The sequence below is a fragment of the Oncorhynchus mykiss genome, chromosome 5 (genome assembly GCF_013265735.2).
Source record: "Oncorhynchus mykiss isolate Arlee chromosome 5, USDA_OmykA_1.1, whole genome shotgun sequence".
Taxonomy (NCBI): Eukaryota; Metazoa; Chordata; class Actinopteri; order Salmoniformes; family Salmonidae; genus Oncorhynchus; species Oncorhynchus mykiss.
The window spans coordinates 1,797,398-1,822,243 of NC_048569.1; the positions used below are offsets into that span (position 1 = coordinate 1,797,398).

The following is a 24,846-nucleotide window of genomic DNA, read 5'->3' on the forward strand; positions in this document are numbered from 1 at the left end:
AACACTTATCTCTAATAAAATATAATACTTCAACTTAATTACCTTTAAAAGATGACAGGGAGACCCACGGGATCAGGAGCGGTGTTTCAATCGGTCAGAGTTCTGAGAATTTAGTTTATGTATCGACCTCTCCTATGAGGAATCGTTGGTTCAACTAAATTTCGAGATTCAAGTTAGACTGAGTACTCTAACCTGCCCTCAGGTTGGATAGTATTGTCAAATAACCTGAAATCGCGATTCCAGGGCAAGGTACTGTGTTCAATCAGTTAAGATATTCTTACAGCAGTACACATGTCACTGGGTCGGTCGGTCGGAGACAGAGTCGATTCGAACAATTTACCAACCGTTCTCAGCAAGTGGTAATTCTGCCGTTGATCTACCGCAGTGTCTGGGGCAAGCAACCCGGCCGGTGATAGTGTTCCTGTCAATTTAAGACTTTGTCATAACGGTACACTCGGTCCAAATGTATACTGCACACAGGGTCAACTGTTCGATAGGTAAACGGACTCTTACCCTGGTATCCAGCAAGTTAGAATCTTTAAGTAATTTGAGTCAGGTGGCAATTACCCGAAGTCAAATGGTTGTCTAAATGAATTCAGAAATCAAGAAGTCGGCGCCAAAGTGATGGCGTTTTCTCTTTATATACCTTTTGATCACCGCTCAAGTCCCACTTGTGGTTCCGGCACCTTGTTAAAGAGCACTGCATCCTCTAACCGCAGCAAGACAGTACATATATGGTCTTCCCCTTAAGGCGGTGCCTTTTACTCTATTAGCAGTGCTTCAAGCAGTTTCTCCCATTCTGCAGCTTCGTCACATGGCGGAGGCCGTTCTTCCTGGTACCATGTTGTTGAGGTGGATGGTTGACTGGCGCCCTCTCCTGGTGACTGTGCCCACTCTGGTAGCTCATCAGACCTGCTCATGTCTAACTGTACTGGTGGTACGTAGGGCAGTGGGAGGGGGGCAGGAGGGAGATCCATGTTGCGTTTCACTACACTCTCATTGAAATTACAGCGAGATATGGATGAGTTTTCACTTCCTACTCCTTCCACTAGATGTCAATAGTCAATGTCTGAATAATGTGAAGGGGGGGTCAAATGAGAAAGGAAATGTTGACCATGCATTCACTATGTGCGTTCACCGGGGAAGGACCTGCCTTCCACCGGTCATCTGAAGTCATTCTAATTCTCCGGCTGGAACGTTATTCAAGATATATGTAAACAACAAAGATTGATTCAGTACATCGTTTGACATGTTTCTACTGACTGTTACGGAACTTTTGGACATTTCGTCACGTTATAGTGGACGCGCTTTGTGACTTTGGAATTGTTTACCAAACTCGCTAACCAAAGTAGCTAATTGGACATAAATAACATTTTCGAACAAATCAAGCATTTATTGTGGACCTGGGATTCCTAGGACTGCATTATGGTGTTCATCAAAGGTAAGGGAACATTTATCATGTATTTTCTGGTTTCTGTTGACTACAACATGGCGGCTAATTTGTCTACTGTTCTGAGGTCCGTCTCAGATTATTGCACGGGTTGCTTTTCCATAAAAATGTTTTAAGAATCTGACACAGCAGTTGCATTAAGGAGAGGTACATCTATAATTCCATGTGTATAACTTGTATTATCATCTACATTTATGATGAGTATTTCTGTTGAAACGAAGTGGCTATGCAAAATCACTTGATGTTTTTGGAACTAGTGAATATAAGCCAATGTAAACTCAGATTTTTTTTATATAAATATAAACTTTATCAAACAACATGAAGTTCTATGAGTCATCTGAAGATAATTCAAGGTTAGTGATTCATTTTATCTTTGTTTCTGCTTTTTGTGAAAGCTTTATTTCGCTGGAAATTGGCTGTGCTTATTGTGGTTGGGTGGAGACCTAACATAATCGTTTGTAGTGCTTTTGCTGAAAAGCATATTTGAAATCGGACACTGGTGGGATTAACAACGAGAATAGCTTTAAAATGGTATGAGACGTATGTGTTAGGAATTGTATTTCTGAGATTTCTGTGGGTTGAATTTGGCGCCCTCTATTTTCATTGGTAGTTGTCATATCGATCCCGTTAGCGGGATTGCAGCCATAACAAGTTTTAAGTGATACTTTTATTTCTTAAGGGAAAAAGCTATCCGAACCTTCACGGCCCTATGTGAAAAAGTAATTGCTCCCTAAACCTAATAACTGGTTGCGCCACCCTCAGCAGCAACAACTGCAATCAAGCGTTTGCGATAACTGCCAATGAATCTTTCACATCACTGTGGAGGAATTTTGGCCCACTCTCCTTTGCATAATTGTTTTAATTCAGCCACATTGGAGGGTTTTAGAGCAAGAACTTCCTTTTTAAGGTCACGCCACAGCATCTCAAGTGGATTCATGTCTGGACTTTGACTACGCCACTCCAAAAACATATTTTTTTAAGGCATTGTGGTGGACTTGGTGGTGTGTTTTGGATCACTTTCCTGCTGCAGAAAGAAAGTGCGCTTCAGCTTGAGGTCACGAACTGATGGCAGGACATTCTCCCTCACGATTTTTTGGGATAGAGCAGAATTCATGGTTCCATCAATCACAGAAAGTCGTCCAGGTCCTAAAACAGCCCAGACCATCACACTACCACCACCATATTTGACTGTTGGTATTATATTCATTTTCTGAAATGCTGTGTTACTTTTACGCCAGATGTAATGGGACGCACACCTTCCAAAAAAGTTCAACTTTGTCCCGTCAGATCACAGAATATTTTCCCAAAAGTCTTGGATCATCAAGATGTTTTTTGCCAAAAGTGAGACGAGCCTTTGTTCTTTTTGGTCAGCAGTGGTTTTCGCCTTGGAACTCTGCCAAGGATGTCATTTTTGCCCAGTCTCTTTCTTATGGTCATGAACACTGACCTTAACTGAGGCAAGTGAGTCCTGCAGTTCTTTAGATGTTGTGGTTTCTTTTGTGACCTCTGAGTTGTCGCTGCGCTCTTGATTTAATTTTGGTAGGCCGGCCACTCCAGGGAAGATTCACCGCTGTTCCAAATGATCCGCATTTGTGGATTTTTGCTCTCACTGGTTTGCTGGAGTCCCAAAGCTTCAGAAATGGCTTTAACCCTTTCCAGACTGATAATGTCAATTACTTTGTTTCTCATCTGTTCCAGAATTTATTTGTATTGTGGCATACCTTGCTTTTTGAGGTCTGTTGGCCTACTTCATTTTGTCAGACAGGTTCTATTGAAGTTATTTCTTGATTAAACATGTCTTGCGGTTATCAGGCCTGGGTGTGGCTAGTGAAATTGAACTCAGCTTTCCAAAAAATGTGATTAACCACATTAATTCATGATTTAACAAGGGGGGCATTACTTTTTCACAGGGCCATGAAGGTTCGGATACTTTTATTTATTAAAAAAGTTAAAGTATCACTTAACCCAAGTAAACAGAAAATGCAGGTTATCTTTGTAATATTAACATTTGTTTGATCTGAAATGTTTGTGTGACATATATAATATAAATCAGGAACGGGGCACTGCTGTGAAAGTATTTGTGTGTATGTATACATATATAAACTTACACTGCGCATATATTAATATATATGTTTGTGTGTGTGTGGTTGAAGTTTACATGCACCTTAGCCGAATGCATGTAAAATCAGTTTTTCACTATTCCAAAAATTCCCTGTCTTAGGTCAGTTAGGATCACCACTTTATTTAAAGAATGTGAAATGTCAGAATGAGAGTGATTTATTTCAGCTTTTATTTCTTTCATCACATTCCCAGTGGGTTAGAAGTTTACATACTCAATTAGTATTTGGTAGCATTGCCTTTAAATTGTTTAACTTCAGTCAAACATTTTGGGTAGCCTTCCACAAGCTTCTCACAATTTGGATGAATTTTGGCCCATTGCTCCTGACAGAGCTGGTGTAACGAAGTCAGGTTTGTAAGGCCTCCTTGCTCGCACACGCTTTTTCAGTTCTTCAGTTCTTGAATTGCACCAGTCCCTCCTGAACATGATGCTGCCACCCCTGTGCTTCACGGTTGGGATGGTGTCTTTGGCTTGCAAACCTCCCCCATTTTCCTCCAAACATAACGATGGTCATTATGGCCAAACAGTTCTATTTTTGTTTCATCAGACGAGGACATTTCTCCAAAAAGTACGCTCTTTGTCTCCATGTGCAGCTGCAAACCGTAATCTGGCTTTTTTATGGAGGTTTTGGAGCAGTGGCTTCTTTGCTGAGCGGCCTTAGTTTTTGTCGATATATATATATATATATATATATAGGTACTTCTGTACCCGTTTCCTCCAGCATCTTCAAGGTCCTTTGCTGTTCTGGGATTGGTTTGCACTTTTCGCACCAAAGTACGTTCATCTCTAGGATTGAACACGTCTCCTTCCTGAGCGGTATGACGGCTGCGTGGTCCTATGGTCTTTATACTTGCGTACTATTGTTTGTACAGATGACCGTGGTAGCTTCAGGCATTTTGAAATTGCTCCCAAGGTTGAACTAGACTTGTGGAGGTCTATACATTTTTTTCTGAGATCTTAGGATGTCTGCTTGACATTTTTTAGATTTCATAGGGAAGCTAAATATACTGTTTAGGTTTTCTGTTAGTTTACACTTTCACTACTAGTGAAACTTTTTGTCCAGGAAATTGTCTAGAAGAGATTGAATTTGTTGCCTAATTTTGTAGTCTCCTTCGATCTATAGCATTTAATATTATTCAGCTCCTTTGGCTTTGATGCCTCACGATTGAGCAAAGTAGTGTGATTTTGCTGTGATCTGATATGGGTGTCAGTGGACTGACTGAATGCTCTGGGTCGAGGTCAGTGTTAAAGTAGACTACAGTACTACTGCCAAGAGATGAGCTATAGGTGTACCTTACGTAGGAGTCCACACGAAGCCTACCATTGACTTTGTACATATAGAGCTGCAGGAGTTGTGACCCATTTATGTTCTCGCAGTTGTGCCTAGGGGGGCATTGCTGTCACCTCCAGGTAGGTGTTTGTCTTCTGTGTGCTGAGGCTGTCAGATTCTTGTCCAGTTCTGGCATTTAGGTGGCGACAAACTAGTATATGTCCCTGGGCCTGTAAATTATTGATTTTCTCCTCCAGGAAGGAGAAGCTGTCTTAATTAAATTATGGTGATTCTAGTGGGGGGATGGATATACACTGCTCAAAAAACAAAGGGAACACTTAAACAACACAATGTAACTCCAAGTCAATCACACTTCTGTGAAATCAAGCTGTCCACTTAGGAAGCAACACTGATTGACAAATGTCACATGCTGTTGTGCAAATGGAATAGACAACAGGTGGAAATTATAGGCATTTAGCAAGACACCCCCAATACAGGCGTGGTTCTGCAGGTGGGGACCACAGACCACTTCTCAGTTCCTATGCTTCCTGGCTGATGTTTTGGTCACTTTTGAATGCTGGCGGTGCTTTCACGAGACGGAGTCTACGACCCACACAAGTGGCTCAGGTAGTGCAGCTCATCCAGGATGGCACATCAATGCGAGATGTGGCAAGAAGGTTTGCTGTGTCTGTCAGCGTAGTGTCCAGAGCATGGAGGCGCTACCAGGCGACAGGCCAGTACATCAGGAGATGTGGAGGAGGCCGTAGGAGGGCAACAACCCAGCAGCAGGACTGCTACCTCCGCCTTTGTGCAAGGAGGAGCAGGAGGAGCACTGCCAGAGCCCTTCAAAATGACCTCCAGCAGGCCACAAATGTGCATGTTTCTGACCGTTTGAGCAGACAGACTCCATGAGGGTCCGACGTCCACAGGTGGGGGTTGTGCTTACAGCCCAACACCGTGCAGGATGTTTGGCATTTGCCAGAGGACACCAAGATTGGCAAATTCGCCACTGACACCCTGTGCTCTTCACAGAAGAAAGCAGGTTCACACTGAGCACATGTGACAGACGTGACAGTCTGGAGACGCCGTGGAGAACATTCTGCTGCCTGCAACATCCTCCAGCATGACCGGTTTGGCGGTGGGTCAGTCATGGTGTGGGGTGGTATTTCTTTGGGGGGCCGCACAGCCCTCCATGTGCTCTCCAGAGGTAGCCTGACTGCTATTAGGTACTGAGATGAGATCCTCAGACCCCTTGTGAGACCATATGCTGGTGCGGTTGGCCCTGGGTTCCTCCTAACGCAAGACAATGCTAGACCTCATGTGGCTGGAGTGTGTCAGCAGTTCCTGCAAGAGGAAGGCATTGATGCTATGGACTGGCCCACCCGTTCCCCAGACCTGAATCCAATTGAGCACATCTGGGACATGTCTCGCTCCATCCACCAATGCCACGTTGCACCACAGACTGTCCAGGAGTTGGTGGATGCTTTAGTCCAGGTCTGGGAGGAGATCCCTCAGGAGACCATCCGCCACCTCATCAGGAGCATGCCTGGGCGTTGTAGGGAGGTCATACAGGCACGTGGAGGCCACACACTACTGAGCCTCATTTTGACTTGTTTTAAGGACATATCATCAAAGTTGGATCAGCCTGTAGTGTGGTTTTACACTTTAATTTTGAGTGACTCCAAATCCAGACCTCCATGGGTTGATAAATTTGATTTCCATTGAATATTTGTGATTTTGTTGTCAGCACATTCAACTATATGTAGTATTTAATAAGAATATTTCATTCATTCAGATCCAGGATGTGTTTTAGTGTTCCCTTAATTTTTTTGAGCAGTGTAGGTAGCACACAGGAGGACATTTTTGACGGCTGAGATCATTTCCTTTTACTTCTAGCCAAATGGCATATGTTCCTGTTTTGATTAATTTAATAGATTGAGTTAGGTCTGCTCTCTACCAAAATAGCATACCCCCTGAGTCCCTTCCCTGATTCACAGCTGGAAGTTTGGTGGATGGGACTACCAGCTTTCTACCCTAGAGGGCAACCAGTGGGTCCATCTCCTCTATACATGTTTCTTTGGTGGATAACAATGTCTAATTCTGGTAAGTTTGATAAAGTCCAGGTTCCTTCTCTAAAGGTAGATGACCTCAGGCCTTGGATATTATAGGATGATAGTTGAAGCTTTGTGTCCCATAAAGATCCAATATGGTGTAGCAGTGCAGACGTGGTTTGTCATTATCTCCTGTGTATTTGTCTTTTTTTGTATATATTTCAATTTCTTTTCAATCTTAACCATTTTTTAAATTAAATACACCTTCCGGCAACCCGCCTAAACCAATTTGATACGGATGTGCTATTTTTAGACATTTTTAGCCAGAACCTCCATCAGTAGCTAGCCATCAAAGTTAACCAGCTAATTAGCTACTAGCTATTTAGTCATTGTCAGCCACTGCTAGCAGCCTTTAACTTCGGCACAGACTCCAGCTGCTTTTAGCCTGGATAATACTTGCCAGCATCGGACTGTTTTCTCCACTGCAATGCCGGATACCTGCCGTAAGCCCTGGACCATTACTCCTCATCACAGCTAGCTAGATGCCACCGAGTGACCCAGCCCCGACGCTAGCTATAATCCAGGCCCACCTCCTGGCCAGTGATCACATCGGCTACACAGCTGATGCCTCCCGGACTCTTCCCCTTCACGGCTAGCTAACGCCCCTGTCCCGACGCTAGCACCAGTTAGCCGCGTGCCAGGCGCATCTCCTGGCTAGCAAACAAAATTACTACAACCACAATGTCTCTTTCGCCAACTGGCCCTTGACCCTTTTGTTGATACGAAGCTCTGCCATTCCACCACGACTGGTCTGCCGACTGGTCTAACTCAATCCGCTGTGCTACCAACCGGCCTTTGCATGACATTCGAGCAGTTAATTCTACAAGCCCCGGGCCTGTTAACTTCAAACGCATGACTCCCAACTTGCTAGGTAGTAACAACTACCCAGCAGCTTCCTTGTTTCATCTATTGCTTTTCACTGGACCCCATGATCACTTGGCTACATAGCTGATGCCTGCTGAACTGTTCACTAATCCATCCATTTTTTTTTCTGTTGGCCCCAGCCTCGGATCAGGCCCTGTGTGTAGTTAACTGACCCTCCCCGCCTTATCACCATTTTAGCTGTTGTCTTGGCTGATTAGCTGTTGTCTTAGCTAGCTCTCCCAATCAACACATGTGATTGCTTTATGCCTTGCTTTGTCTCTCTCAAATCTCTATGCCTTGTATGTTTAGGAAAGTTATCATTTTTAGTCCCTAGTCCCACTGTACATGCCTTAGATACTGCCGTTGTCCCACCTCCCACACGTAACTAGTATGTCCAGAGATGCAAGCTCTTATCACAAAATGCCTGGGTTTACCTCCACTGTACCCGCACCTCACCATACCCCTGTCTGTACATTATGCCCTGAATCTATTCTACCACACCCAGAAATTCTCAGTTTATTCTCTGTCCCCAACACACTTGACGACCAGTTTTGCTAGACTTTAGCTGTACCCTCAACCTACTCATCCTCCAAGGCCCTGCGTGTCCCCAGGAACACATTTGTTGACTTCTGTAACTGAAAAAGCCTTGGTTTCATGCATATTAATATAAGAAGCCTCCTCTCTAAGTTTGTTTTACTCACTGCTTTAGCACACTCCACCAACCCTGAATTCCTTGCCATGTCTGAATCCTGGTGTAGGAAGGCCACCAAAAATGGACGTTTCCATCCCCAACTACATTTATCTTCAAGATAGAACTGCCAAAGGGGGAGGAGTTGCAGTCTACTGCAGAGAGCTTGCAAAGTTCTGTCATACTTTCCAGGTCTATGTCCAAACAGTTTGAGTTTCTAATTTTAAAAATGAATCTCTCCAGAAATAAGTCTCTCACTGTTGCCACCTGTTATAGACCACCCTCATTTCCCAGCTGTGCCCTGGACACCAAATGTGAATTGATTGCCCCTCGTCTATCTTCAGTTATGTTAGGTGACCTAAACTGGGATATGCTTAACACCCCGGCAGTCCTACAATTTAAACTAGATGCCCTTAATCTCACACAATTTATCAAGGAACCCACCTGTTACAACTCTAAATCGGTAAATTTGGGCACCCTCATAGATATTATCCTGACCAACTTGCCCTGAATAGTCCCCGCAATATGCAAATGTTCAGGGAAGTCAGGAACCAATACACAGTCAGTCAGGAAAGCAAAGAAAAGCAAAGAAATTTGCATCCTGTAGCTCTTGCATCCTGTAGCTCTAACTCTAAAAAATTCTGGGACACTAAAGTCCATGGAGAAAAAGAGCGCTTCCTCCCAGGTGCCCACTGCACTGAGGCTAGGTAACACTGTCACCACCAATAAATCCACAATCGAGAATTTCAATAAGCATTTCTCTATGGCTGGCCATGCTTTCCTCCCGGCTACCTCAGTCCCGGCCAACAGCTCCGCACCCCCCGCAGCTACTTGCCCAAGCCTCCCAGCTTCTCCTTTACCAAAATAGCAGATGTTCTGAAAGAGCTGCTGGACCTGTACAAATCAGCTGGGCTAAACAATCTGGACCCTCTCTTTCTAAAATTATCAGCCAAACATGTTGCAACCCCTATTACTAGCCTGTTCAATCTCTTCCGTCTCGTCTGAGATACCCAAAGATTGGAAAGCTGCTGCGTTCATCCCCCTCTTCAAAGGGGGAGACACTCTAGACCCAAACAGTTATAGACCTGTTTCAATCCTGCCCTGACTTTCTAAAATCTTAGTCATGTTAACAAACAGATGACCAACCATTTCGTATCCCACCATTCCTTCTCTGCTATGCAATCTGGTTCCCGAGCTGGTCATGGGTGCACCTCCGCCACGCTCAAGGTCCTAAACAATGTCCTAACCGCCATTGATAAAATAGAGTACTTTGCAGTCTTCATTGACCTGGCCAAGGCATTTGACTCTGTCAATCACCACACTTATCGGCAGACTCAACAGTCTTGGCTTCTCAAATGGCTGCCTCGCCTGGTTCAACAACTACTTCTCATAGTTCAGTGTGTCAAATCGGAGGGCCTGTTGTCTGGACCTCTGGCAGTCTATGGGGGTGCCACAGGGTTCAATTCTTGGGCCGACTTCTTGCTCTGTAAATATCAATGTCGCTCTTGCTGCTGATGATTCGCTAATCCACCTCTACGCAGACGACACCATTCTGTATAGATCTGGCCTTTTGGACACTGCTAAAACCCCTCCAAACGAGATTATATTCCATACAACAGTCCTTTCGAGGCCTCCAAGTGCTTGTAAATGCAAGTAAAACTAAGTGCATGCTCTTCAAATGATTTCTGCTCGCACTCTCCCGCCCGATCACTACTCTGGACGGTTCTGACTTAAAATATTTACTTATTTTTTTATTTGACCTTTATTTAACTAGGCAAGTCAGTTAAGAACAAATTCTTATTTTCAATGACGGCCTAGGAACAGTGGGTTAACTGCCTGTTCAGGGGCAGAACGACCTTGTCAGCTCGGGGGGTTGGACTTGCAACCTTCCAGTTTACTAGTCCAACAGTCTAACCACTAGGCTACCCTGCCGCCCCAATATGTGGGCAACTACATAAACCTAGGTGTCTGGTCAGACTAAACTCTCCTTAGACTCACATTAAGCATCTCTCATCCCAAATTAAATCTATATTCGGCTTTCTATTTCACAACAAATCCTCCTTTACTCATGCTGCCAAACATACCCTCGTAAAACTGACTATCCTACCGATTCTTGACTTCGGGGATGTCATCTATAAAATAGCCTCCAACACTCTACTCAGCAAACTGGATGCAGTCTTATCAGTGCCATCCGTTTTGTCACCAAAGCCCCATATACTACCCACCACTGCGACCTGTACGCTCTCGTTGGCTAGCCCTCACTACATATTCATCACCAAACCCACTGGCTCCAAGTCATCGAAGTCTGCTTGGTGAAGTCCTGCCTTATCTCAGCTCACTGGTCACCATAGCATCAACCACACGTAGCACACGCTCCAGCAGGTATATTTCACTGGTCATCCCCAAAGCCAACACTTCCTTTTATTTTCCTTCCAGTTCTCTGCTGCCAATGATGGGAATGAATTGCAAAAATCACTGAAGCTGGAGTCATATCTTCCTTTATAACTTTAAGCATCAGCTGTCAGAGCAGTTTACTAATCACTGTACCTGTCATAGCCAATCTGTAAATGGCACACCCAACTACCTTACCCTCTTGTGTGTTTGCACCCCAGTATTTCTACTTGCACATGATCTGCACATCCATCACTCCAGTGTTAATGCTAAATTGTAATTATTTCGCCTCGATGGCTTATTTATGGCCTTACCTCATCTTCTACACTCTTCTAAATTTGCACTGAACATTTTTCTATTGTGCTATTGACTGCATGTTTGTGTAACTGTTTGATTTTTTTCACACTTCTGTGGTCTCAAATGGCTTACATGGTTAAATAAAGGTGTACAAAAAAGAATGAAGTCGCTTATTTTCCCGTGTTTATAAAGGTCAGTAAAAAGTATCTCTCTCTCTCTCGTGCTGTCTGTGTAGATTATGCACCCCCTCCGGCAGACCAATGTGTCCAGCCCCTGTGAGAAGCTCCAGTGTTCCCACATCTGTCTCTTGGCTCCAGGACTGTCTACAGGCCCCAGAGCTGGGTCTACGGGACCCAAAGCTGTGTGTAGATGTGCTGCTGGACTTCTCCTGGCTGGGGACGGCCTCACCTGCTCCACCCTTGTAGACACCACTTTCCTCTTGCTCCTCTCTCCTACTGCAGTTACACAGGTATGTGACTCTCCAACTGCAGTCAGTCATGTAGGACAGTATAGTGATCTGTGATTTTACCTAAACCTGACTGTTGGTCAGATAGCCTCCACCTATAGATGACTCTAGATTAATGTTTCTGCTCGTGTCTTTCTGTTCAGATATATCTTAGCACCATCCATAATGGTGTGGGGTTGAAGCGGTTGCCTGAGCACCATATATGGTCTCTGCCGTGGACGCACCAGGCCTCTGGGCTGGATTTGGCTGTACAGGAGAGGAATTTATACCTGGCTGATGCTGCGCAGGGCTCAGTCGATCTCCTGAAACTGAGTAGCTCAGGCCTGACACCAGACAGCAGAGTCCTGAATCTCCAGGATGATACAGTGATGGCTCTGGCTGTGGACTGGGTCACACTAAACTTGTACTGGAGCAGCAGGAAGCAGCCTGACCTACATGTCACCACCACCAGGGGGCAGCACACTGCACCTCTACTCCAACTAGGCCTTCAGGGAACCACCTCCATCGCCCTGCACCCCCCCTCAGGACGCCTGTGCTTCACGGCCTTGGGCCAGGTGAATGTGAGGAGCCTGCCGCAGGTGGACTGTGCCTTCATGGATGGACGTAGTCAGAAGCTGCTCTGGAGGAAGGCTGTGATGCCAACCTCCCTTCTGTTCTCCAACAAGGGCACTCGGCTGTATTGGGCTGACATAGGTGAGACTGTAACCTGTACTAGGCTGATTTGGGTGAGATTATAATCTGTACTGGGCCGATATGGGTGAAAGATTGTAACCTGTAATAACTGGGCGGACCTAGATTATTATGGCACTTTACAAGCAATGTGGAATACCTCATTGGGATGAATTGATTTACCCAGGCCTGCTGTCCTCAGTGAAAACATGTCCCTTGTTGCAGGTGCTGGAGTAATCGACTCCATTCTTCTGGATGGTTCTGGATATAAACAGTTTAAAGCAGATCCCGGCCTCATGTCCTTCACACTGGCTGAGAACGTCCTCCTGTGGAGCAGCCTGGATAAAGGTATGGTACACCTCACACCCCTGAACCCTTGATCAAACATAGTTCTACAACTCACTAATCCACACCGTATACAGCTCTACACCTCACTAATCCACACCCATAAACCCTAGATCAAACACAGCTCTATCGCCGCACCGTAAAAAAAATACCTCACTTATTCTTTGGAAGAGGGGGATAGAGTGTCTGAAACCATTAGTTGCGTCTGGTTGGATAGCCTTTGCCGCTCTGTCAATGCGGTGCTGATGAAGCACTCATGCAGTGTGCCAGAGCACTTTTTCCACTGTCGGGAGGAATGGTAATTTATATTAATACATGTTAATTGATGCAAATAAAGGTTGCTTCTCTACCAACCACAACGGAAGCGCAATCATGGTCTCATATTCGCAGATGTAGGAAAGATCGCTGTTATGCTTGAATTCCACCCAAAACCAACGAGGAAGTCTGAGCGGTTGTATGAATCCAATCGGTACATCAAGCAAAGTGCTTAAACTTGCCAGGTCGCTCTTAATTTCGATTCAATACGACTCGCCATAAGTGTGGCGTCTGAACTGTGCGTAACCTCCCCGGCACCACTAATTCTAACCTTGGCAATGGTACAATCCAACACCCCTAACGATAACCTTGACAACAGTACAGCCTCTCACACCTCACCCTCTTAACCCCTGAACAGTACAGCCCCACCCCTAGCCCAAACCGCTGAAAGACACAGCCCCACCCTTCATTTGGAATTCCGTAAAGTGAGTTTGGAAGAGGTGAAAAATGTCTATCAACAATGACAAGCCACCTGGGTCTGACAACTTGGATGGAAAATAACTGAGGATAATGGCAGACTATATTGCCACTCATATTTGCCATATCTTCAATTTAAGCCTACGAGAGTGTGCCCGGAGGGAAGCTAAAGTCATTCCGCTACCTAAGAGTAGTAAAAGCCCCTTTTACTGGCCCAAATCAGCCTCTACCCAACCCTTAGTAAACTTTGGGAAATAATGTTTGACCAGTAAACAAATTGACAAGACTTTCAGCATGCTTATAGGGAAGGATGTTCAACAAGCACAGCACTTACACAAATTACTGATTGACTGATAGAAATTGATTAAAAGATTGGGGGGGCTGTTTTGTTAGACTTAAGTGCGGCTTTTGACATGATCGATCGGTCTGTTGCTGGAAAAATGTAGAGTGACAAGGAATAGTGTGAAGCCTGTGAAATTCCCAAGATTTCTGCATAAATTGACCTGATATTCATCTAAATCACAACAATAGACAAATATAGTGTGCTTAAAACCAGTTGCGGCGAGCAGATCCGAGATCCTATTTATAGACCTAAGCTCATTACCATAACGCAACGTTAACTATTCATGAAAATCGCAAATGAAATAAATATGCTAGCTCTCAAGCTTAGCCTTTTGTTAACAACACTCATCTCAGATTTTCAAAATATGCTTTTCAACAATAGCAAAACAAGCATTTGTGTAAGAGTATTGATACCTAGCGTAGCATTTAGCGTAGCATTTAGCGTAGCATTTAGCGTAGCATTTAGCGTAGCATTTAGCGTAGCATTTAGCGTAGCATTTAGCGTAGCATTTAGCGTAGCATTCAGCGTAGCATTCAGCATGCAACATTTTCACAAAAACAAGAAAAGCCTTCAAATAAAATAATTTACCTTTGAAGAACTTCAGATGTTTTCAATGAGGACACTCTCAGTTAGATGGCAAATGTTCAGTTTTTCCAAAAAGATTCTTTGTGTATTAGAAATCGCTTGTCACGTTTGGCTACCAAAAAAACCTGTATCCAGGAGTGTATTTATCCCTGCAAGCTCATTAGCATAACGCAACGTTAACTATTCATGAAAATCGCAAATGAAATGAAATAAATATGCTAGCTCTCAAGCTTAGCCTTTTGTTAACACTGTCATCTCAGATTTTCAAAATATGCTTCTCAACCATAGGAAAACAATAATTTGTAACAGTAGCTAGCTAGCGTAGCATTTAGCGTTAGCATTTAGCAGGCAACATTTTCACAAAAACCAGAAAAACATTCAAATAAAATAATTTACCTTTGAAGAACTTCAGATGTTTTCAATGAAGAGACTGTTAGATTTAAACAAAGGACACCGGGCCGACCCCTGGAAAATGTAGTCTCTTATGGCCAATCTTCCAATGATATGCCTACAAATACGTCACAATGGTGCAGACATCTTGAAGAAACGACAAAGCGCAGGCTCGTTCCTGCTGCAGTCACAGCCATATAAGGAGACATTGGAAAACAGAGCTTCAGAAATTCTGCTCATTTCCTGTTTGAAGTTTCATCTTGGTTTCGCCTGTAGCATGAGTTCTGTGGCACTCACAGATAATATCTTTGCAGTTTTGGAAACGTTAGACTGTTTTCTTTCTTTTTTTATGCATAGTCGAGCATCTTTTCGTGACAAAATATTACGCTTAAAACAGGCACATTTTTTTATCCAATAATGAAATAGCGCCCCAATAGATTCAACAGGTTAAACTAACACAAATGATTGTATTTTTCTTGTCTATTGGAATACGTCATTTAAACATTCAGTGTAGGTCGGAAAAAGTATGTCAGCTAACCTGGAGTCATATCAATGAGACAATATTGGAGATGTTGGTTAGAGCTGCCTTGCCCAATAAAAAAACGGTCGCAAAATTTGAATTTGCTATTCACAGGAGGCATTACCTGATGTGAACCATGCCTCGAACAAAATACATCTCAAGATCTAAGATTACAAATTGTAGACTTGCATAAAGCTGGAAAGGGTTACAAAAGTACATCTAAAAGGCTTGACGTTCATCAGTCCACGGTAAGACAAATTGTCTATAAATGGAGAAAGTTTAACACTGTTGCTACTCTCCGTAGCAGTGGCCGTCCTACAAGGATGATTGCAAGAGCACAGCACAGAATGCTCAATGAGGTTAAGAAGAATCCTAGTGTCAGCTGAAGACTTACAGAAATCTCTGGAACATGTTAACATCTCTGACGAGACTACGATATGTAAAAAAAACTAAACAAGATGTTCATGGGAGGACACCACGGAAGAAGCAACTGCTGTCCCAAAAAAATAAGTTTGAAAAAGTGCACCTGGATGTTCCACAGCGCTACTGAAAAAATATTCTGTGGACACATTAAACTGAATTTGAGTTGTATGGAAGGAACACACAGTGTGGCAAAAAAAGGCACAGCACACCAACATCAACCTGATCCCAACTGTAAAGTTTGGTGGAGGGAACATCATGATTTGGGGCTGCTTAGCTGCCTCAGAGCCTGGGCAACTTGCTATCATCGATGGAAAAATTAATTTCCAAGTTTATCAAGACTTTTTGCAGGAGAATTTAAGGCGATCTGTCCGCCAATTGAAGCATAACAAGTTGGGTGATGCAACAGGACAACAAACCAAAACACATTAGTAAATCAGGCCCAGTCAGTCCTGACCTCAACCTGATTGAGATGCTGTGGCATGACCTCATTAGAGCAGTTCACTCCAGACATCCCAAGAATATTGCTGAACTGAAACAGTTTTGTAAAGAGGAATGGTCCAAAATACCTCCTGACCATTGTGCAGGTCTGATCTGCAACAGCAGAAAATTTGAGGTTATTGCTGCCAAAGGAGGGTCAACCAGTTATTATATCCAAGGGGTCACATTCTTTTTCCACGCTGCAATGTGAATGTTTTCATTGTTCAATAAAAACAAACTTTTATATATATATATATATATAATTGTTTGTTTTTAGCATATTGTGTTGACCTAGATGAAGTTCAGATAAAATTTTATGACCAATTTATGCAGAAATCCAGGTATTTCAAGAGTTTACATTTTCTTGTCACTGTTATGCCCTGCTATATTGTGAATAAAGAGTTACCTTTCTAACAGAACAGAGGGTGTTCTTTAATGGAAGCCTCCAAGATAATACAGGTAGAATCAAGAATTCCCCAGGGCAGCTGTCTAGGCAGCTTACTTTTTCAATCTATACTAACGACATGCCACTGGCTTTGTGTAAATAAATCTGCCCATAATAAAGTGTTGCTCTGCTGCCTTAACAGCACTGTCAACAAGGCAGGTCCTACAGGCCCGTGTTTTGTCACACCTGGACTACTGTTCAGTCATGTGGTCAGGTCCCACAAATGGGGCCGTAAGAGAATTACATTTGGCTCAGAACAGTATGGCTGGCCCTTGGATGTACACAGAGCTAACATTAATAATCTGCATGTAAATCTAACCTGGCTCGGAGGAGAGATTGACTTCATCACTAATTGTTTCTGTGAGCGGTATTGACATACTGAATGCACCGAGCTGTCTGTTTGAACTACTGGCACACAGCTCAAACACCCATGCATTCCTCACAAGACATGCCACAAGTGGTCTCTTCACAATCTCCAAGTCCAGAACAGACTACGGGAGGCATACAGCACTACATGGAACTCTATTCCACATCAGGTAACTGATGCAAGCAGTAGAATCAGATAAAAATAACAGATAATTCACCTTATGGAACAGCGGTGACTGAAGCGAACTGCATACATGGTACACTGGCTGCATGTCATTAGTAAAGATTGAAACAAGTAAAGGACAGCTACACTGGGGAATGCCTGATTTCTAATAACACCTTCTGGCTCTGCCTCTCTGTTGTAGATGTGACTAGAATCTGGTTCAGTGATGGATTTCAGCCCAAGCAGCTGTTTGAGGTCAATACCAATGTGGTGGCACTGAGGGTTTACAGCAAAACCAGTCAGAAAGGTGAGTGTCCACCACGGCCCAGTGAATGTGTTCACTGTTAGGTGACGTTATAATGCTGTCACTCTGCAGTACGGTGACGGTATAACGGTGTCACTGTGCAGTTAGGTAGCGGTATAATGCTGTCACTCTGCAGTACGGTGACGGTATAACGGTGTCACTGTGCAGTTAGGCGGCGGTATAATGGTGTCACTGTGCAGTTAGGCGGCGGTATAATGGTGTCACTGTGCAGTTAGGAGACGGTGTAACGGTGTCACTGTGCAGTTAGGGAGACGGTATAACGGTGTCACTGTGCAGAGACACTGAACAAGCGCACTTCCTCTGCGTGTAGTGTTTTCGGAGGTAAGTAGTGTCACATCTAGCTCTGCCAATGGTCTAACCAACTCTACACTGTCCTCTCTGTCCCAGGAACTAACAGCTGCTCAGAGCGAAACGGAGGCTGCAGTCAGCTGTGCCTGGCCTACCCAGGGGGGCGTAGCTGCCGATGTGGACGTGGTTACCAACCTGTCGACACCAACACGTGTAGCCCCTTTCCCTCCCTCCAGTGTCCAGAGGGCAGCAGGGCCTGTAGCGACGGCAGCAGGTGCCTCCCCCTCACAAAGTTCTGTAACCACCAAACCGACTGCCTTGACCATTCAGACGAGATCAAATGTGAGTAACCCCAACCCCGTCTGCCCTGCCTCGCATAAAGAATGAGTGAATAGACTATACCCCTGACTCACCCATAGAAATAAAGTGAACAGATTATACCCCCTGACTCACGTAGAAATAGACTGTACAGGTTGGCTGACAACTTCACAAAAATGATGCTCGAATCGATGTGGCCGAAAGGTGTGGGTTATGGGTTCAGATAGCTAGTAACAATGACAAGAAGCTGCTCATTGCATCTTATTTTCTGTTTTCACTGATGTCCGATCTATGCTAATATGGAGAGAAAAAATTATAGATAGCTAACCAACAATAGTAACAATGTATTGAAGATCTCATTATGCCTTCATAACAATGGAGCTGTTCTATTAATCACCCATATCGTGTGTGAGCTCCGTTGTGTTCAGTATCAGCAGGAATGAGACACTACACCACTACATGACAACTTGTTTGGTTAGAATTACAGCTCTGGTTTGCTGCTTTGTAATTACATGCACAATACAACACTTTTTCTTACTTTCAACATCAATTTGAAGCTTTTTTTTCTGCATGTTCAGTGCCTTCAGAAAGTATTCATACCCCTTGACTTATTCCACATTTTGTTACAGCCTGAATTCAAAATTGAATAAATGTCTTTTCTCACGTCTTTCACAATACCCCATAATAATAAAGTGAAAACATGTTATTAGAAATGTTTGCAAATTTAATTGGAAATGAAATACAGATTTCATTTGCATAACTATTTACACCCCTGAGTCAACTTTGTAGATGCACCTTTGGCAGTGATTAAAACAGTCTTTCTGGCTAAGTCTCAAAGAGCATTGGATTGTATAATATTTGCATATTTTATTTTCACATTTCTTCAAGCTCTGTAAAATTGGTTTTTAGTCATTGCCAGACACAACTATTTTTCAGGTATTGTCATAGCTTTTCAAGTAGAGTGAAGTCAAAACTAACTCTTTCTTGGTAAGCAACTCGTGTTGTGTTTTAGGTTATTGTCCTACTAATGCTGAATTCATCTCTGTTTGGTGGAAAACAGACAACCAGGTTTTCCTCTAAGATTTTACCTGTGCTTAGCACCATTAAATGTGTTTTATTCTGAATACATTTACTGCACACAGTGAATCAATGCAAGTTATGTGAATTGTTTAGGATTTTTTTTACTCATTAACTTATTTAGCCTTGCCCATAACAAATGGGTTGAATACTTTTATTCAGGCTGAAAACAGAACAAGCTGGAAAATGTCAAGGGGTGTGAACTTTCTGAAGTAAATGGGTCTAATGTGACGTAACAAAAATATAGATGTATGCAGTTCCACATGTGTACTTGGAGGAATAAAAGTGACATTTATGCAAATTATCCCATATCTGAACTTCATACAGACATTGGCATGTCAAATTCAAGGACTTTCAGGCACTCAATTGCAGTTCAAGGATCTCAATGTTATAAAATAGTATTTATGTACAGTAGTTGTACATATCCTAATATAAAAAAAACATCCACCCACAGTGTATGAAAAAGTAGGCTATTACCACTAAGAATAATGTGTTTTTTTTACCTTGATTTTCTAATTATTGCATTCTAAAATGTGAGAATAACGTGGACATTGATGTTTCTGTAGCCCATGTGGCCAACACAGGCACACATAATAAACCATGAATCTCACCATCAGTTTTTATTACAGTGACCTAAAACTAGCTAACTTTGTTTAACTTATTGATAGTTAGTCTTGTCTCATCGCTGCAACTCCCGTACGAACTCGAGCGCCATGCGTTCTCCGACACAACCCAGCCAAGCCGCACTGCTTCTTGAAACAACACTTGCTTAACCCAAAAGCCAGCAGCAACAATGTGTCAGAGGAAACACCGTACATCTGGTGACCGTGTCAGTGTGCATTGCGCCAGGTCAGTGTGCATTGCTCCTGGCACTAGAGCGCAATGAGACAGGAAAATCCCACAAGGATCTCTAGTGGCACAGCTAGCTCTGGGATGTAGTGCCTTAAACCACAGCCATTCGGGAGGCCAGGTTTATTTTTTGAATGGAAGGATGTGTATGCAAGCCAAGTTGAAGCCAACATTGTCATCCTCAAACTAACCACGTGGTTTTACTGTAACAGAGTAGCGCAACGCCATTCAATTGAAGCGGCGGGAACCAAACAGATCAAAATGAAATCACTGAGAATTATAAGGGAGCAGGAGAACTACCAACACGCTCTTCTTTGCCGATGTAAGACCTTTAAACAGGTCAGAATTCACAAGGCTGCAGGGCCGGATGGTTTACCAGGACGTGTACTCCAAGCATGAACTGACCAATTGGCAGATCCTCAAAAGGTTCTACAGCTGCACCATCGAGCGCATCCTGACTGATGGCATCACTGCCTGGCATTGCAACTGCTTGGCCTCCGACCGCAAGGCAGTACAGAGGGTAGTGCATACGGCCCAGTACATCACTGGGGCCAAGCTTCCTGCCATCCAGGACCTCTATACCAGGCGGTGTCAGGAAGGCCCTACAAATTGTCAGACTCCAGCCACCCTAGTCAAACTGTTCTCTCTGCTACCACACGGCAAGCGGTACCAGAGCACCAAGTCTAGATCCAAAAGGCTTCACTTCTCTACCTCCAAGCCGAAAGACTCCTGAACAGCAAATCAAAGGGCTACCCAGACCCCTCTTTTACGCTGCTGCTACTCTGTTTATTATCTATGCATAGTCACTAACTCTACCTACATGTACATATTACCTCGACTAACCGGTGCCCTCTGTACCAGTAGACCCTGTATATAGCCTCCACATTTATTCTGTACCGGTAGCCCCTGTATATAGCCTCCACATTTATTCTGTACCGGTAGCCCCTGTATATAGCCTCCACATTTATTCTGTACCGGTAGCCCCTGTATATAGCCTCCACATTTATTCTGTACCGGTAGCCCCTGTATATAGCCTCCACATTGACTCTGTACCCCCTGTATATTGACTCTGCACCTCCTGTATATTGACTCTGTACCCCCTGCATATAGCCTCCACATTGACTCTGTACCCCTTGTGTATAGCCTCGCTATTGTTATTATTTGTTGAAGTTTTTACTTAACCAACAAGAAGTTAAGAAAAACAAGTGTTAAGGGCTTATAAGTAAGCACTTGACCTGTTGTATTTGGCGCGTGACAAATAAAATGTTGTTTGGCTATAGCACACCGGTCTGTATAGACTCCGGCGCAGGACAAGACAGATTAAAATTCCTTTTGATTTACTCTAGTGTATTAATTGATCAAATGCACGGCTACTTTCCCACTATATTGCTTTAGAATTTATACGTAATTCTCAAACTTTTTATTAGATCACTTGTCAGAAAATGTTTTAAAGTATAATTCTTCCTGGGGGTGTTAATAAATAAGATTTCATGTTGCCAAAAATGCTGTCATTTCCACTTTAAATTTAACAATGTTCACAAACAAGTTATTTTCAAAGATGTCAAACTACAAGTAAAAAACAGGTCAACTCACCAGAAGTTATTTTTGAAAAACAAGACGCTACCAAATTAGCAACAACATCCTCTTTGATAACACCTGTTGCAGCCGCTGCAATTTAGCCTACAACAGATGGCTAGCTAGACCGTGGAAAAACTATTATTTGCTGTTGCACAGTGACCTGTTGGCCTTCAAAAAGGCCACCCATTTAATAAGTCAATGTGATTGGTTGATTTCACTTTCACACCCAAATTTTGCCCTAATACAGTTGAACTGCCTTTATCAAGCTTCTGATGACCTGGCCAATGGCGATCTAGATTTTCCTCCCCAGAGACCAGCAAAGAGATTCTGATTTGGATATTTTTCTTGTTAACCCTTTCATTTGCAACAAAAACTGAAGAGATTAAATCAGAACATAAATGAAAAATATATATTTTCCCACCCCCCACTGTTTGGGTTAGTATTTAATTTGTAGTGGCTCTGTTTACCCTCAGCATGCGTTCTCACCATTCTGAATGACTAAAACCATATGTTCTGATATGACCTTTTGAACTCTGGTGGTGATTTTGACAAAATTACAACCATCTTGAATTGAAATTGCATTGTTCTTGACTTGGTTTGGACCCCTTGTCCCCCTCCCGGTCTTGACTCTGACTCACTCCGGTGATTGTTTTCAATTGCTCTCTTTAGGTTGTCTCTAACACAACACTGGTATGTCATTTCATTTCCAGAACATGTTGAGAAGAAGCCAACTAGGCTGTCATTTGTTGTCATTATATCCAGAATAGTAAGAGCATTGCACAATACTCTATCCTACTCAATTATGCCCAGTAGATATTGTGTCCTTTTGCAATACTGCAAAACACAGCTTAGCCTTTTGTTAATCCACTTGTCGTTTCAGATTTTGAAATTATGCTTTACAGCGAAAGCAATACATGCGTTTGTAAGTTTATCGATCGCTCAACAAAAAATAAGTACACTTAGCATCAGGTAACTTGGTCACGAAAATCAGAAAAGCAATCAAATTAATCGTTTACCATTGATCTTCGGATGTTTTCACTCACGGGACTACCAGTTAGACAAATGTTTATTTTGTTCCATAAAGATATTTTTATATCCAAATACTTCCGTTAGTTTGGTGCGCTATGCCCAGGAATCCACCGGAAAGAACGGTCACGACAACGTAGACAAAAATTCCAAATTATATCCATAATGTCCACAAACATGTCAAACGTTTTTTATAATCAATCCTCAGGGTGTTTTTCAAATCTATTCGATAATATATAAATCGGGACAGTTGGCTTTTCACTAGGACCGGGAGTAACAATGGCCGCCTTTCTCTTTTGCGCACAAATCAAATTTATTTATATAGCCCTTCGTACATCAGCTGATATCTCAAAGTGCTGTACCGAAACCCAGCCTAAAACCCCAAACAGCAAGCAATGCAGGTGTAGAAGCGCGGTGGCTAGGAAAAACTCCCTAGAAAGGCCAAAACCTAGGAAGAAACCTAGAGAGGAACCAGGCTATGTGGGGTGGCCAGTCCTCTTCTGGCTGTGCCGGGTGGAGATTATAACAGAACATGGCCAAGATGATCAAATGTTCATAAATGACCAGCATGGTCCAATAATAATAAGGCAGAACAGTTGAAACTGGAGCAGCAGCACGGCCAGATTAGGATGCAACTCACTCTGAGAGCCCCCGTGTGTTCGTTCACGCTCATTCTTCAAAATAAAAGCTTGAAACTGTCTAAAGGCTGACACCTTAGGGAATCCATAGAAAAAGGAATCTGGTTGATATCCCTTTAAATGGGCAATAGGGATGTATAAGAACAGAGGTTTCAAAAACAGGGGCACTTCCTGATTGGATTTTCTCAGGTTTTAGCCTGCAATATCAGTTCTGTTTAACTCAGACAACATTTTTACAGTTTTGGAAACGTTAGTGTTTTCTATCCTAATCTGTCAATTATATGCATATTTCAGCATCTGGTCCTGAGAAATAGTCTGAGTATAACAGAACTGATGTTGCAGGCGAAAGCCTGAGAAAAATCCAATCCGGAAGTGCCTCGTGTTTTGAAAGCACTGCGTCTCTATTGAGCAGTGAATGGGCTATCAACCAGATTACTCTTTCTCCGTATTCCCAAAGGTGTCTACAGCATTGTGACGTTGTTTTACGCATTTATGTTGAAGAATACCCGTAGGCGGCTACATTGCGCAAGTGGTCGCCTGGTGCTCCCAGAGAGATTCTCGCGTAAAATACAGAGGTAGCCATTACTCCAATCGGTCCTACTGAAAAACTAATTGTCCCGATGGATATATTATCGAATAGATATTTGAAAAACACCTTGAGGATTGATTATAAACAACGTTTGCCATGTTTCTGTCGATATTATGGAGCTAATTTGGAATATTTTTTGCTGTTTTTGTGACTGCAATTTCCGGGCGATTTCTCAGCCGAACGTGAAGAACAAACTGAGCTTTTTCGCCTACAAAAATTATCTTTTTGGAAAAAAGGAACATTTGCTATCTAACTGGGAGTCTCGTGAGTGAAAACATCCGAAGGTAAACGATTTAATTTGATTGCTTTTCTGATTTCTGTGACCAAGTTACCTGCTGCTAGCTGGACAAAATGCTATGCTAGGCTATCGATAAACTTACACAAATGCTTGTCTAGCTTTGGCTGTAAAGCATATTTTGAAAATATGAGATTACAGGGTGATTAACAAAAGGCTACGCTGTGTCTCATTTCATTTGTGATTTTCATGAATGCTAATTAGTGTCAGATGACAACGGTCCTGTTCACGGGATGGGGTGTCATTAGAGGTTAACTTGGCTTTCGAAGACTTTAGAAAGGCAGGGCAGGATGGATGTAGGTCTAACAGTTTGAGTCTAGGGTGTCGCCCCCTTTGAAGAGGTGGATGACCGCACCAGCTTTTCAATCTTTAGTGATCTCGGAAGAAACAAGAGGTTGAACAGACTGGTAATAGGGGTTGCAACAATGGCGGTGGATAATTTTAGGAAGGGAGGGTCCAGATTTTCTAGCCCAGCTGATTTGTCCAGGTCCTGGTTTAGCAGCTATTTCAGAACATCTGCGATCTGGATTTGGGTGACGGCGAAGCTGCAGAGGCTCGGGTAAGTTGCTGCTAGGGGTGAGGAGCTGTTGGTTGGGGTAGCCAGGAGGAAAGCATGGCCAGCCGTAAAAAAAAATCTTAATGAAATATTCAATTATCTTGGATTTATCGGTGGTGACCGTGTCGCATAGCCTCAGTGCAGTGGGCAGCAGGGAGGAGGTGCTCTTGTTCTCCATGGACATTAGTGCCAT

The 24,846-nt window shown here is 43.2% G+C and overlaps 1 protein-coding gene across 8 annotated transcripts in view; it reads left to right on the top strand.

The window, feature by feature from the left end:
• Positions 1-24,846, top strand: part of LOC110523072 (low-density lipoprotein receptor-related protein 2-like) — a 119,401-nt gene that overhangs the window by 87,855 nt on the left and 6,700 nt on the right. For all 8 annotated transcript variants that reach the window (XM_036976601.1, XM_036976600.1, XM_036976594.1 and 5 more), the window contains 5 exons: positions 11,426-11,659; positions 11,800-12,349; positions 12,551-12,673; positions 17,317-17,421; positions 17,827-18,069. In XM_036976601.1, coding sequence (XP_036832496.1) covers positions 11,426-11,659; positions 11,800-12,349; positions 12,551-12,673; positions 17,317-17,421; positions 17,827-18,069 — 1,255 coding nt within the window. The remainder of the gene's footprint in view (positions 1-11,425; positions 11,660-11,799; positions 12,350-12,550; positions 12,674-17,316; positions 17,422-17,826; positions 18,070-24,846) is intronic.